The following is a 14,486-nucleotide window of genomic DNA, read 5'->3' as shown; positions in this document are numbered from 1 at the left end:
CCACAGAAGAGTAGACATGAGGAAATGGGACCAAAAAAGAAAAGTAGCAACGAGAGTCTCCCAGTTTGAGTATCCTTGTGAAATGTCATTCAATAACTATATATTAGGCCAGTTTACAGTGAATAAGGCCCTGGGCTTAACTTACCATAAATAACTTACATAGGGAATTACCCAGATTCCAGAGATTAGTACAGAGTTTTGGAGAAATGAGGTCACTTTTAGTTATTTTAGTCTTAAATATAAAAACTATGTTAGTTTACTCATCAGTAATATTCCTGTCAAATTGTCACCTTGGAGCTTCCTACCATCAATATGTAGGACCAAACAAATGAAGATTGCTTGGAATAAAGAGTTCTAGAAGAGAATACAGCAGAGATATGACCCATTCTTTTGGGACTGCCCCACCAAACGAGGAAATCAACTGTGTCTCACCAATCAAAACATCCTGTTTTTTTTTTTTTTTTTTTTTTTTTTTTTTTTTTTTTTTTTTTTTTTTGTGTGTGTGTGTGTTTTAATCAGAAACGCCTTTGCACTATGTAATCATGTTAACGGCTGGTAGCCAAAACATTCTTTTTGGTTGTATCTACCTGAGTCTGCTCTTTCAATTTTGTCTGAAACCCCAGCTGTCTGAGAGCATATCTTAAACCTGGAGGAATTGGCTTTCCTTGAATACACCTGGATGATTCAAGGGTCTCTATCTTGGCAGATTTTTAAAATATTGATTTGAATTTGTTGATATGGAAAAAACTGGCAAAGACAGCAGTATGTGTTGCCATTTTTTTCTTTGTTGGCAAATTGAATTTATTATTATTTTTTTAATAAATTAATTTTTTATTGGTGTTCAGTTTACCAACATACAGAATAACACCCTGTATTGCCATTTTTTAAAGATTTTATTTATTTATTTGAGAGAGAGAGAGCAAGGTGGGAGGAGCAAAAGGAAAGGGAGAAGCAGACTCCTCATTAAGTAGGGAGCCCCATCCCAGAATCCTGAAATCATGACCTGAGCTGAAGGCAGCTGCTTAACTGAGTCAACTAGGTGCCCTGCATATATCATTTTGATTTTCAAAAAAGAGTATAGACTTGTTTTTCTATCTTGGTAGTTTTTGTTTTATCTTGGTAGTTTTAATGCCAATTTAGAGAGCTAAGCAACGACTTAGAAGCCAGAATGCCAGTTAGTGCTAAAACGGAATCACTGAGTGACCACAGGACTTCCTTCTTGGCCAAATTGAGAGAGAAGATGACTGTCATGAATCATACTAACATCCTCGAAGCATAGCCCTCTGCTGATTTAGCTGGCTGCAGATCAGTAGCTTTATTGTTTCACCCACTGGTGCAAGGTGTGTGTGTGGGGGGCATTCAATGGTTTTGATGATCCTTTGTGTGTATCGAAGTGAGAAAATATCAAAATTGAGGTCAACTGATTCCCTAGAAGGAATCTTAAAGACCATATACTTTATTTGTATTTTAACTTACTCATCTTAATATTTCTAAGATAATATCCCGTAAGAAATCTAAACAATACGCCCTTTTTGTTATCTTTTTGGTCACCATCCAATGCTGCTTTCTTCTCCCGAGATAACCAATTTTTTTTTTCTTTTTAGAAGGAAGGGCAAAGTCTTTCTTTTTTTTTTTTTAAGATTTTATTTATTTATTCATGAGAGACAGAGAGAGGCAGAGACACAGGCAGAGGGAGAGGGAGAAGCAGGCCCCACGCAGGAAGCCCAACGTGTGACTCGATCCAGGGTCTCCAGGATCACACCCTGGGCTGACGGCAGCGCTAAACCGCTGCGGCCACCCGGGCTGCCCCGAGATGACCAACGTTAACTAGTTGTTACATAGCCTTCCATTCCTTTCCTGGTACAGGTACATAATATGTCTTTATATGTGTTACATATGTCTTTTTGCATTAAATACATGATATCACACTGTACACACTTGATTATATTTTCACTTAAAATGTTTAGGGAGAGCTCTTTTATCTACATCTTACTCCCACCGTCTCATCTAATTTAAGCTCCTCATTTTGCATACGTGGAAACCTAAGTCTAAAGTAGGAAAACGATTTTCCTAAGGTCAGACAACTACGGGCTAGGGACCAGAGCCCAGCCAATTATTTTCAAAATTAAACAAAAAAATCAGTTGTTATTTAGTGAACAAAGTCTGCAGAAACTGAAAGGGGAAAAACCCACTCGGATTCCATCTCTCTAACAGTTAAACTTAATTTTCTCTCTTGTCTGGATGCAGGACTCTTTTACATCGGTGTAACCAAAGCACAAACTCGACTGGGGTTCGCTTTCCCACTTGCTGTTAATCAGATGTCCATGCCATTATGGAGTTGACTAGACGACTGGCAATGAGTGGTGACCTAAGACTTGATCAAGTTAGCCAAGCCCTCTCTCCACTAACCAAACGGCTTCCCACTCTACTGAACCCCTTTCTCTCAACCCTCAAGTTCCCATCACTTGCTTCACCTTCCCCTGGATCCTGGATCCGGTCCATTCTCATCCCCCTCAAAGCCATTTGTCAACGCAAAGCGCTCCCTCATCTCCACCCTGGGTCTCCAGGGGCATCTTCTTACTCCCCTGGACAGGGGTCTCCGGGGGGCTCCCCGAGGTTCCCAACAGCAGGCTTCACCCGTCAGGCCTCGGAAGCCCAGGAGGGGGGGGGCGCCGTCGGCCACGCCCCGGGGCCCTGTTTGGGAACCCCCAGAATTTACTGGAGTAGAGAGATTGCGGGGGTCACAGTGGGGTCAGGGCGAGAGGGCTAGGCCCGCCTTCTCACGTGACCCTGTTTCCCCCCTGGGAGGAGTTCGTTTTCCCACCAGAGGGGGCGCTGGGGCCGAGGGGCAAGGGGCTAGGGGCCGCCTCCCTGCCTTCCTGCGTGTTCCTGGGCGTCGCTCTTGGCCTGGGCGGTGACGCTATCTGCCCGCGCCGGGGGCGGGACGCACGTGACGCCATCTCCGGGCGCCCGGCTAGGGGGGCGCTGGGTGTGGGGCGGCTCCGGGGCCGGGGATGGCGGCGGCCGCGGTGGCGGCGGCTCCGGGACGAGCGGGAGGAGCCCAAGGAGCGCCGTGAGATGGGCCGGTGAGTGTCGCGGGAGTGGGGGCTGCCGGGCGGCCTCTCTGCGGCCGAGCGGGCCTGGCTCGGAGCTTAGGAGGAAGTGGCCCCCTGGAGCCGTGGCCCCGCCGGACCGGGGCCCGGGAACCGCGGACCCGGAGAGCGAAGGAGGCCGCGCCTGGAGCCCCGCGCGCTTTTCTCCGGCCCGGCCCGGAACGCGGCCTCAGGCCCCCGCGGCCGTGTCCCCGCGGGCCGGGGTGTCCGAGGCTTCGGGGCGAGAAGGGGCCCCCAAACAAGGAAGCATCCCCTGCGGGGCCTTGCCGCTGCTCCTCGGCTTCAGGGATCGCCCCCCCCGCACCCCTGAGCGTTAAATTCCCAGTTTGGGGCCCTACCCTTGTCTAAGCAAGGAATGCAGGATCACGGGAAGCCATCACCCGTGCGTAGTCTCTCCCGAGCTCCACTCTCTGGCGGGCGCACCTCTCGCCCTCACCGAATTTCGGGTTCCGTCTCTTGCTTGTGGGCTCTGACTGGCAGCATTGGCAGCTCTCCGGAACAGACCCCCGGCCCCGTTAGCTCGGTGGGGTCCCAGGCTACGTCTCCCCCCCCCCGACAAGTGCTCTTTGAGCCCCCCACTCCTGAGGAAGAGGTTTCAGATTCCGAAATTGTTTGGCGTTGTTGGAACCTGGTTGCACAGGCTTGGCTCTTTGTTGTCATTCGCTCAGACCTTTTGAGCGAATCTTTTATTTATTTTATTAGGTCGTGTTTGGAGAACCCAGAGGCAGGTTTTGCTTAAGGTTTTAGTTGGCAGGAAGCAAATGTAATTCAGAGATTGGAGATGTGACCCCAATTTCTGTTGCGAATGAGGGAGAAAGCTAATTGCCTCTCAGTTACCCGGGGCTGCTACCGAAGAAGGGATGCAAGAGTCGTGCCCACTGTGTAATTTGTTTACAAAACTGAGGATTTTTCTTTCCCCTCGTTTTCCTATCTCATCACCTTTTCTTGTACATACACCTTGCCAGTCTTAAGAGATAAATGTTGCTTCGGTCTGGTTAAAGGCTTGCAATTCTGTAGGACTTGAATAGGGCAGTGGATAGTTTCTCAGTGCTGGTCAAAACTGCCTTATCTGGCGTCCGAGATTAACGCTTTTCTCTGGTCCTTGATGTTACCGGCATGTGTAGATTCAGATATTGATAGTTTAGCGTGAGTTTTGTTTCCTCATTGTTAATAAGCTACATTAGGACCCAGGCAGTGTTTTCATTTTCTGTCACACCTGATTCAGCACTTGGTACGAAGTTGTCACTCAGAAATTCTTACACACACATACAAGATTAGTCTTTGTTTTTGTTTTTGTTTTTGTTTTTTACCCTGAAAATCTGTTAATAAGGCTTCCCCTTGAATGACTCCCCCTTGACCTCTTTTTCTGCCCCAGAAACATAAATAATTGTTCTTTTTCCTCTAGTGCCATTTTTCTCATTTAAATAACCTCCACATCTGTGTTTTCATCAGCCCTGAATAATAGTGAAATCCATGGAGTTGATTTTTCCAGCTTGCCATTGTTCACATGGGAATAATGTTGAATCTTCCATTTTTAGTTGTGCATTTACCTGGAAATTGGGATTGGAAGTCAATTTAATCTTTGGGGAATAAAGTACAGGGAGAGAGTGAAGAATGTGATATTAAGGAAAACAATGAAATTTGACACACATTGAACATTTTTTTTTCAGGGATGTCTTTCTATATATTTAAAGCTTTTTCCTCTATTCAAATGTCTAGACACTCTGCATAAATGTGCTGTTACCTCTGGAGCAGAGGATGAGGCAGGGACTTATGGACTTTAATGTTTTTGTAGCTTTAGAATTACCTTTCTTGATGACCCTGGGGAAAGGGAGAGGCTAGGCTCCTGCTTACTTTATTCCTATTTCTGTCTTCTAGGCTCCCAAGGCAGCGGGGAGGACACTGCTTCTTACTACAGCTGCTCAGAGGCACCACTGGAAGCTCAGGTAAAAAAGGGAAATTTGGATACCTTGTTGCAGAAAAATACATCTGGGATTCAACGATGGAAAAACAGAACAGAGTGTAATATCCAGATCCAAAGATCTGGAGCCTTGTTTGGAAGAAATAGGTGACAAAGTTCATATGCATTGAAATGTACAGACTGAAAGGATACTTTATGACAATGGATAAAAGCATGTATGAAAGGTGACAATAAGAGGAAGGGGAGAGAGAACTTTCTTATGGATCATAGAGACCTAGACAGGTTTGAAGGAATAGAACCAGAATTTAGGAAATGTTGCCTAGAGTAGACCTAGGGCAGTGGAAAAGGAGCCATTGGCAAAAGAAAACACACAGGAAAAAAGAAAGAGAATGGATGAAGAAAGTACATTGAAGATAGTCGACGAGAAGAAAAGCAATCTTTCCAAACTAGGGGGGGGAAAGTCTTTGTGTGTGGCCAGAGAGTTTTGTTGTTCTTTAGGGAGGAGGAGAAACAACTACATTATAGTAGAACACAGAAGTGCAATCACTTTCCTCGTGGGGGAAATGTAGTATTTCCTGGGGCAGAGAAGATGCTATTTTTCACTGGCATCCCGGTCTTTGAGGTAGTAGTGATATGAGGCAAAGGAGGATGAAAGTTTAACTAGGCCTGGGTTGGGGGGATGGGAAAGGTGAGATCATAACCCGAATTGGGCTGGGGAAAGGAAGCGGGGATGAGGTCATATGTTGGAAAGAAGATAGCACGGTAGTCTTTGGTGACAAAAGGAGAAGCTTAGGAAAAAGAACTGGCAGCAACAACCATGTGGCAAATTTTCTCTTAGGGGAGAAGGCTGGGAAGAGTCAGGATCCCTATCAGAGGCACAGCTAATCATGAAACTGTTGGTCTTGCTGGAATTGCAGAGCCCACAGGTTGTTGACGCATCAATGAATGTTTGTTCTTGGAGCTCTATGCAGTTTCCCTGACTGTTTTCATGTCCTGGATTGGATGAATGAGGGGAGGGTGGCATCCATGTTTGCTCCTTTCTCATGCTTTTTTCCCCATTGATCCCCTTTGTTCCATCTTCCTCCATGGGCACAGTTTCTGCTACTTCCTTTGCCTTGGTTCGCCCCTAGGTTACTTTTCTTTGCTTCTGATTTGTTCCCTAGCAGATGTGGGCGCCCCAGCCAGCAGCAGAGAGGGGTGCAGGGGAGCCACAGAGAAGCCCCTTCTGATGCCCCAAGGAGCAAGCCGACCCCTTCCAGGCTCCAGGAACACCACAGAGCAATATGAAACCTGTTCATGAGAGGAGTCAGGAATGCCTTCCACCAAAGAAACGAGACCTCCCCGTGACCAGCGAGGATATGGGGAGAACTACCAGCTGCTCAACTAACCACACACCCTCCAGTGATGCCTCTGAATGGTCCCGAGGGGTTGTGGTGGCCGGGCAGAGCCAGGCAGGAGCCAGAGTCAGCCTGGGGGGTGATGGAGCTGAGGCCATTACGGGTCTGACGGTGGACCAGTATGGCATGCTGTATAAGGTGGCTGTGCCACCTGCTACCTTCTCCCCAACTGGCCTCCCATCTGTGGTGAACATGAGCCCCTTGCCCCCCACATTTAATGTAGCGTCTTCACTGATTCAACATCCAGGAATCCACTATCCCCCAATCCACTATGCTCAACTCCCGTCCACTTCTCTGCAGTTTATTGGGTCTCCTTACAGCCTTCCCTATGCTGTACCACCCAATTTCCTACCAAGTCCCCTCCTTTCTCCTTCTGCCAACCTCGCCACCTCTCACCTTCCACACTTTGTGCCATATGCCTCGCTCCTGGCAGAAGGAGCCACTCCTCCCCCCCAGGCTTCATCCCCAGCCCACTCATTCAACAAAGCTCCTGCCACCTCCCCACCTGGGCAGTTGCCACATCACTCAAGTACTCAGCCACTGGACCTTGCTCCAGGCCGGATGCCCATTTATTATCAGATGTCCAGGCTACCTGCTGGGTACACTTTGCATGAAACCCCTCCAGCAGGTGCCAGCCCAATTCTTACCCCTCAGGAGGGCCAGTCTGCTCTGGAAGCAGCCGCTGCCAACGGACAGAGACAGCGAGAACGAAATTTAGTAAGACGGGAAAGTGAAGCCCTCGACTCCCCCAACAGCAAGAGTGAAGGCCAGGGACTGGTGCCAGTGGTAGAATGTGTGGTGGATGGACAGTTGTTTTCAGGTTCTCAGACTGCACGGGTAGAGGTGGCAGTGCCAGCACACCGAGGGACCCCAGACACCGACCTCGAGGTCCAGCGGGTGGTTGGCGCTTTAGCTTCTCAGGACTATCGTGTGGTGACAGCTCAGAGGAAGGATGAGCCCAGCCCCCTCAACCTGTCGCATCATACCCCTGACCATCAGGGTGAGGGGCGAGGGTCAGCCAGGAACCCAGCAGAGATGGCCGAGAAAAATCAGGCCCGAGGGTTCTACCCTCAGTCCCATCAGGAACCGGTGAAACATAGACCTTTACCCAAAGCAATGGTTGTAGCCAATGGCAACCTGGTGCCCACTGGAACTGACCCAGGTCTGCTGCCCATGGGCTCGGAGATCCTGGTGGCATCAAGTTTGGACATGCAGGCCAGAGCCACCTTCCCAGATAAGGAGCCAACGCCACCCCCCATTACCTCCTCCCACTTGCCCTCCCATTTCATGAAAGGCGCCATCATCCAGCTGGCTACAGGGGAGCTGAAGCGGGTGGAGGACCTCCAGACCCAGGACTTTGTGCGCAGTGCCGAAGTGAGCGGGGGGCTGAAGATTGACTCTAGCACGGTCGTGGACATTCAGGAGAGCCAGTGGCCTGGATTTGTCATGCTGCATTTTGTGGTTGGTGAGCAGCAGAGCAAAGTGAGCATCGAGGTGCCCCCCGAGCACCCCTTCTTTGTGTATGGCCAGGGCTGGTCCTCCTGCAGCCCTGGGCGGACTGCACAGCTCTTCTCTTTGCCCTGCCATCGGCTGCAGGTGGGAGATGTCTGCATCTCTATCAGTTTACAGAGCTTGAACAGTAACTCAGTTTCTCAGGCTAGCTGCGCTCCCCCAGGCCAGCTGGGTCCCCCCCGAGAAAGGCCTGAGAGGACAGTGTTGGGACCCAGAGAGCAATGTGACAGTGAGGGGAAGAGCCAGCTGTCAGGTGAGGGCTCCCAAATGGTAGAGCCCTCGCAGCCGGAGCCTGGTGCTCAGGCCTGCTGGCCAGCCCCAAGCTTCCAAAGATACAGCATGCAAGGGGAGGAGGCGCGAGCCGCACTGCTCCGTCCCTCTTTCATTCCGCAGGAGGTAAAGCTGTCCATCGAAGGGCGTTCCAATGCAGGAAAATGAACCTCTCTCCCAGACCAGGACTGGGGCTTTACCCCGGAGCTGGGCCTCACCGTGCGCAGGCAGAGGATTTGCACATGCCGAGCAGGGAAGGCACTCTTGGCAGTGAGATTGGGGGGAAGGCGGAGGCGTGAAGGCAGCCTCCCGAGGCAGGGTCTGTTGCTTGTTACCGCACAGCACCCTTTCAGGACAGCCCCAGAGGGTGCTGTGGTGGGGAGCAGCAGGCCTGACCCAAGGGAGGATGGGGGTGCACACAGGATAAGAAACATTCCAAATATCAGGGCCTCCCTGTTCTTTCCTCCCCATCCCTAGCTCCTGCAAGGGGAAAGTCAGGCTTTGGGGACAGGTGGCAGAGGGAGGGAGCAAAGAAAGAGCCAAAAATGATGATCCACAGCTTATAGTAGCAGTTCAACTGTCTGAAGTTTTTTTCCTTTCTTTTTTGTGGTGGGAGGGCAGGAAGCCCCATGATCGGGATTAAGAGGGTTCCCACCCAGAACTCTTCTTTTGAGAGCTGTGCACTTTAAAGGGTGATTTTGTTACAGACGTCTGTGGGTTTGTGAGGGAGAAGCACTCATCTGCAGGACTCTGCTTGATCTGTGCTTCAGCCCTTTCCCATCTCCCCACTGTTCCTCCCACAAGGCTTCTAGCACCAGGAGAAAGAGAAGCCCCTCCAGGGTTCAGAGTGAAGTCCTGCTTTGGCGGGGACCCAGGCAGGGGACTTTGGGAGAAAGACCTGATGGCCAGGTAACTGGGCTCTAGGCAGGGCTTCTGGAAAGGTAGCTGACCTAGCAAAGGTCCTTGTACCCAGCATGCCAGACCTACTTCGAAATCGTAACGAATTTCTAGTTCATAATGGTGAGTTTTGAAAGAACCAGTGGACCTTTGTCCCCAGTCCCCTACTCTCCTCCTCTGTCTATGTTGTGCCTAAGTGCCTGCGCTGCCCCCACCCTTCTGCTGCCCTGTCCTCTGCATGGTGTCTTGACCTGGGCCTACTTTGTAGCTGCACTGCCTTTCCTTTCCCCTTCTGCAAAATTGTTTTTGTCCACTCTGACCAAGACCTCTAGTTTTTAGCGTGTAGGGGTCTCTCTGATTTCCTCTTCAGTTATAGTCCCTGTTTTTAAAAACTCAAAGAATCATGTCCCCTCCTCTCTGCAGCTGAACAGCTTGGTAGTGAAACAAGAAGGGAACTGTGCCCTGGGTCAGGGCAAATAGACCTGGCTGGGCAGTGCCCATCCTGGTGTTTTTACACAGCCCCTCCTATCTCACTCCACTTCCCATCAGCATTCAGGCTTCTCCAAGCCATCCCCTCCCACAGCCAGCTTGAAGGTTCTGGGATAGTCTCGATAAGTTTCCGGTACCTGAAATCTTCTACATCGTATTTTGTGGTGGAGTGTTCCTCTGCAAAGAGCATTCTCAATCTTAGTTGCATTTGCCCCCTTGTGTGTTAAGTCCATGCTCTCCACAACTTTTAGCATTGGCTTGGACTGTGGGTTTCCACTGGGTATTGAGAATTAGGCTCCCCCACCAGCTTTCAGGTGGGTGGGTGGGTTTTTTGTTTGTTTTTCAGGGGTCTTCAGACTCTTGAAGCAACTCAGGGTATTGTCCACCCAGCTCTCTGATGAGGCTTCTCCCAGCGTATGATCCTGGCATTTCCTTTAGAAATGTACTTGGACTGGCTGAGGCCTTGCCCGTCATCAGGAGTCCCAAACCTCTGAGGTCTGATCTTTGCTCTGTCGAGGACTTCAGGCAAGTCTTGTGACCTCTCGCTCTTTCACTTCCTCCCCAGCTGCCAAATGGGGATAAATAATCTTACCTACCTCCTAGGGGGAGGGGGAGTTCTGAGAATGGAGTCATTCTTAGTGTTCAGGTGCTAAAGGTTGTTCTCCTGGGGGAACAAAGTGACTGAGACTGGCTTGTTTGCTACAAGCCCAACACGCCACTGTTTCATTCCTAGAGAGCAGTCAGGTTTTAGAGGCCCATACAAAGGAAGCTGTTGACCTGACTGTGAGGACTTCAGTCTCCGGGTCACCTCAGAACCAAACGCCAACTCTGGTGAACACTCAACCTTGTATGCTTTTGGGATCCTCACCTTTCCCTTCTCTGACCCCCATTTACTCTGAATGCTGCTTTCTCTGGCTTGCCTCCTATAGCGGGGGGCCTGTGGGGCTAAGTCTTAGGGGAATCTTCTCAGATGACAGCCCTGGGAGAAGGCCTCATCTCTGGCTATTCTGTGATTGACTCATTCCTAGGGATTATTGTTTGCACGGGTTTCTCAGAAACCTCCTTCCTCATTGGGAGGCTCACCAACTGAATACAGTGGCATGCACACAGTAGACACTCAAGAAGTGTCCATCAAGGACACCAATTGAGCTTCCTCCTGGTGGGAGCAAACCTATGTCCAACCAGATACAGTAGTTTAAACTGAGTGACCCTCCACTTCCCAGCCTGGTAATGTCCACTCAACCCTGGAAAGAGAACATCTTGTGCATATTGGCAAGTTGTGCCCTGACCTTTCTGCTGCTGTTCCTCTTTTGTCTCTTGCCGGTGAAGAACATCAGCAGCTCTTCTCATGTATGTGTATGGAATATATTAATACTCGGTTCTACTAAGCTGCAGAGGTGTTTTGGAAAGTATGGGCTCCCAGGAATAGAAGCTCTGTGCTCTAAATCTTGGTCAGAGCTGTGTCATTCCACTTGCCTTTTCCCTCTGGTTCAGTCTTCTCATCGAGGCATGAGAAATAAAAGGAGCCTGTGGTGGTCTGTTCTTCCTTAAAGGAATTTCCTAAGTTGGCAAGAAACCGAAGAGTGGTTTTGAGATAGCATTATAGTGGGAAGCTGTCAGCTTTTTGAGAAAGGGGCAATTGAAGAAGGCCAGAGCCGTTCCCTTGGTGGTTTGAAATTCCCAGAGTTCAGGAATAGAAAGGAGGACTCCTAACTCTGGCACTTAACAGGAATGGCTATACCAGTTTGGGAGTAGAGTGTCCAAGTGAAGGATGAGTAATACATCCAAGTCTTGGATCATCGTTCCTATCAAGATTAGTGTACATGGGTGTGTGTGTGTGTGTGTGTGTGTGCGCGTGCGTGCGTGCGTGGTTTGTAGTGGCATGGGGGAAGGGAATTCAGAGCTGAATACTTGTGCCCAGGGGGAGGGGCTGACCCTTCCACAGTCTTGGTCCCAGTTGGTCATAACACCAAGGGCTTTGCTCTGTGCTGCTTTGCCACTGCTGCTGTCTGCTCACTGTCCTGCTGCCTGCTACCCTTTAGAGCTCCCTGTCCTTCCATGTCTGAACATATAGAGGAAATCCAGGCATCCTCTGCATTCTTACCTGTGCAAGTGTTACTTTATAGCAAAGTCTATTGAATAGGGATAGAACGAAATGCTGCTGGTGGGCTGGCGAATCCAAAGGGATGTGGCTTCAGTGCTTGTCAGGAGCCTTTGGCTCCCAATATCTGTTTTGAGGGAGAAGCAAGCAGGTCTTATTAGTGGGCATTTTCTATGTATTAACTGCTTTCCTTTGTGGTATCTTGTATCCTGTTTTTAAAAATAAATGATGGGGAACCAGGTTAGGGCCTTTGTCAGCATCCTAGGGAGGTTCATCTGGCTCCAGTTCTGTGGATTCTGGGGTGAAGAGGGTTCGGAGTGTGACCGAAGGAGCCCCTCAGTGGGGTTTAGGGTTTTTTTCGGTGGACATCGTAGGAGATAAACAGGGTGGTGGGATGATTTAAACCTGCAACATGCAGACGTATTGGAGAATTGAATGATCACACTGGAGATGAAGGGTGGACATGGGCTGACTGGGAAATGGCCTGGGTCTTTTGGAGTAAAGATACCTGATTAACTGAATTGGCCATGGAGATAAGGTTACAGTCTGAAGAGCAAAGTCAGTTAGGTAGAGGCCAAGTTTTAGGGAGACTTCCTGGCCTCTTAGGGCTAAGTTTACTAAACCACACTGAAGCTACAGTACTTTCCAGATGGGAAAAAGTGTACACTACAGTTGAAGAGCTGGACTGTGCAAGATTGGATGTTGACCAGGAACCTATTAGCCCTCTGCTGGGAAGCCTTCGCCGTCCAGCTTCCCTGGGCTAGGGAAGGCCTCCCACATTATGCAATAATAAAATAAGCATCTGGGTCTTTGCAGCTATCATTTGCTCTTTCAACTCTAGGGTCCATCTTTGGGCCAGAAACCTGATCTGGGCCTAGGATGACACTGGCCCTCGAGATGCTAGAGTCGACTGCACTCTCTCCTTACCTGCAGACTATGCACAGTGCCTGGGGTGGAAGGAGGAGAGGTGGTGCGGTTTGCCCTGCTGAGCCTCCCCAGCAGGAACAGTAGTAATAAATGCACTTTTCACACTAAGGTTTCTTTATTAGTTCTCCTGTTAAGCCTAGATCCTCCCCCGGTAGATTGCAAACTTAAAGTCTGTGTGATCCCAAAGCCATTCTACTGCAAATGCCCAGCAGTGAAGATGGCCTCAAATTGGGTTCCTGTCTGCAGTGTATGGCAGCAGCCCATGTGCCTTTACCTATTGTCAAACTTACAAGCATTTATTTCTGTCTTTATGACTGTCACGGGGACCGAGGTTCTTCAGAGAGTGAGCAAGCTGGTGACACAGTGGTTTTACACCCACTCCCTGGACAGGGAGTTTGCACATAGTTGTGAGCTGTGAGTGGTTAGTGCATTGGTGGTATTGCTGAAGGCAGGGTTCACCCCTATTTGCTTGACACTCACACTCAAGAGAATATAGATTGTGCTGGGAAGAGACTGACTGTACTCGTGGCAAACTTGAAGTATTAAAATAAGGCTGTCCCCCTACATCCTTCCTAGTCACACACAGGATCCCTGTAGCCAAAACAGTATATGTTCCAGCTGCAGAGAGCAGATTGCTCTCAGCTTGCACAGCACCTTAGGGGAGGGAAGAATATATGGATAGGGAATGGGGTGGAGAAAGGAAACGGGAATGTTGTCATCAGGTGGCTTTAGGGTCCTGAGGAGTAAAGAAGGACGGCACTGGGGAGGTCTGGATGGATCTGATTTGTGTAGGAGTTCCCTGTAGATAAATTACTGATCCCCCAACTACTACCCCCAGTATGTAATGGCTGAATTAATATGTAATCAACTGCATTGTATCTAAAGCCTTAGAACTAGTCAGGTGCTCCCCCCACCCAGTACCATTTCTTACCCTCTAATCCTACCTGATCTTTAACAAAGCATTAATAATTCTAAGGATAATCTCTATTTTGTTGTGCTTTTTTGTAACTGTTTTAAATAAATCAATTTGTACTGTATATTTGTACTTTTGTGAGATCCTTTTTGCTGTTTTACCATTTTAAGTCTCTGTACTTGGCTACACACAGATTGTATTTTTATTGTTAATGCTCTTCTTATGGATACCTGCATTTAACTTGTGGACTATGTAAACACAATATATATCAATATCTATATATCTATATATCTATCTATATAAACTACTAGCTTTTCCTTTTGGTGTTTGCGCCTTCTTCTTATCCCAGCCTTAGGTGGTGGCTGTTGGGTGGGGGATAGAAACCCTTCATGGGAGAGCTTGTAATGGCAAATAGTGCCCATCTTTATGTGGTGGGCTCTGGGCAGATTTGCACATTCTGTTGGTGTGTATATGTGCTGCCGAAGTGAGCATGTGCACGTTCTGTTGGTGTGTATTTCAGTGACCCAGAAGTCTACCTATAGACTTAGATACTAGCACAATCAATCACAAGGACCTGTAGAGGTCCTCACTGCTGGCCTTTTCTCCAGTTTTTTTTTCCCCTCAGGAATGCTGCCAGAAATTGCTGAAATACATCAGCTGCAATCATAGCTACTGTTTCTAAACTAGAAAGCTTGCCAGGAGGAAGAGGCAAAACACTCAGATACAGGACTGTGACTCAGATACATTTATTGAGCACTTACCAGGTGCCACAAACTATCCTAAGTTACATATATTAATAATTATCAATATGTTAATTATATACTTTGTATATTAATAGTCATTTGTTGCTGATACTATTAGATCCATTTTGTTTGTTTGGGGAAACCAAGACAGGTTAAGTAACTTGCCCAAAGTTAGTTTTTCAATGGCAGTACAGCATTTTAAA

At 48.6% G+C, this 14,486-nt stretch overlaps 1 protein-coding gene across 3 annotated transcripts; it reads left to right on the top strand.

Moving 5' to 3' along the window:
• Positions 1-2,958: 2,958 nt before the first annotated feature.
• ATXN1L (ataxin 1 like) lies at positions 2,959-13,857 on the top strand. Of its 3 annotated transcripts, none has more exons than XM_055306466.1 (3): positions 2,959-3,086; positions 4,992-5,059; positions 6,201-13,857. In XM_055306466.1, exon 3 carries the CDS (start codon positions 6,318-6,320, stop codon positions 8,379-8,381), a length of 2,064 nt encoding a protein of 687 aa, XP_055162441.1. In that variant the 5' UTR covers positions 2,959-3,086; positions 4,992-5,059; positions 6,201-6,317; the 3' UTR covers positions 8,382-13,857. The 3 variants fall into 3 exon arrangements, with proteins under 3 accessions (XP_055162441.1, XP_055162442.1, XP_055162443.1); XM_055306467.1 differs by having other exon boundaries at positions 6,198-13,857; XM_055306468.1 differs by lacking the exons at positions 2,959-3,086; positions 4,992-5,059 and adding an exon at positions 5,087-5,960 and having other exon boundaries at positions 6,198-13,857.
• The last annotated feature ends 629 nt before the right edge of the window (positions 13,858-14,486 follow it).

The sequence above is a fragment of the Nyctereutes procyonoides genome, unplaced genomic scaffold (assembly GCF_905146905.1).
Source record: "Nyctereutes procyonoides isolate TBG_1078 unplaced genomic scaffold, NYPRO_anot_genome, whole genome shotgun sequence".
In the NCBI taxonomy this organism is placed as follows: Eukaryota; Metazoa; Chordata; class Mammalia; order Carnivora; family Canidae; genus Nyctereutes; species Nyctereutes procyonoides.
This window is presented reverse-complemented; position numbering and strand designations above follow the sequence as displayed.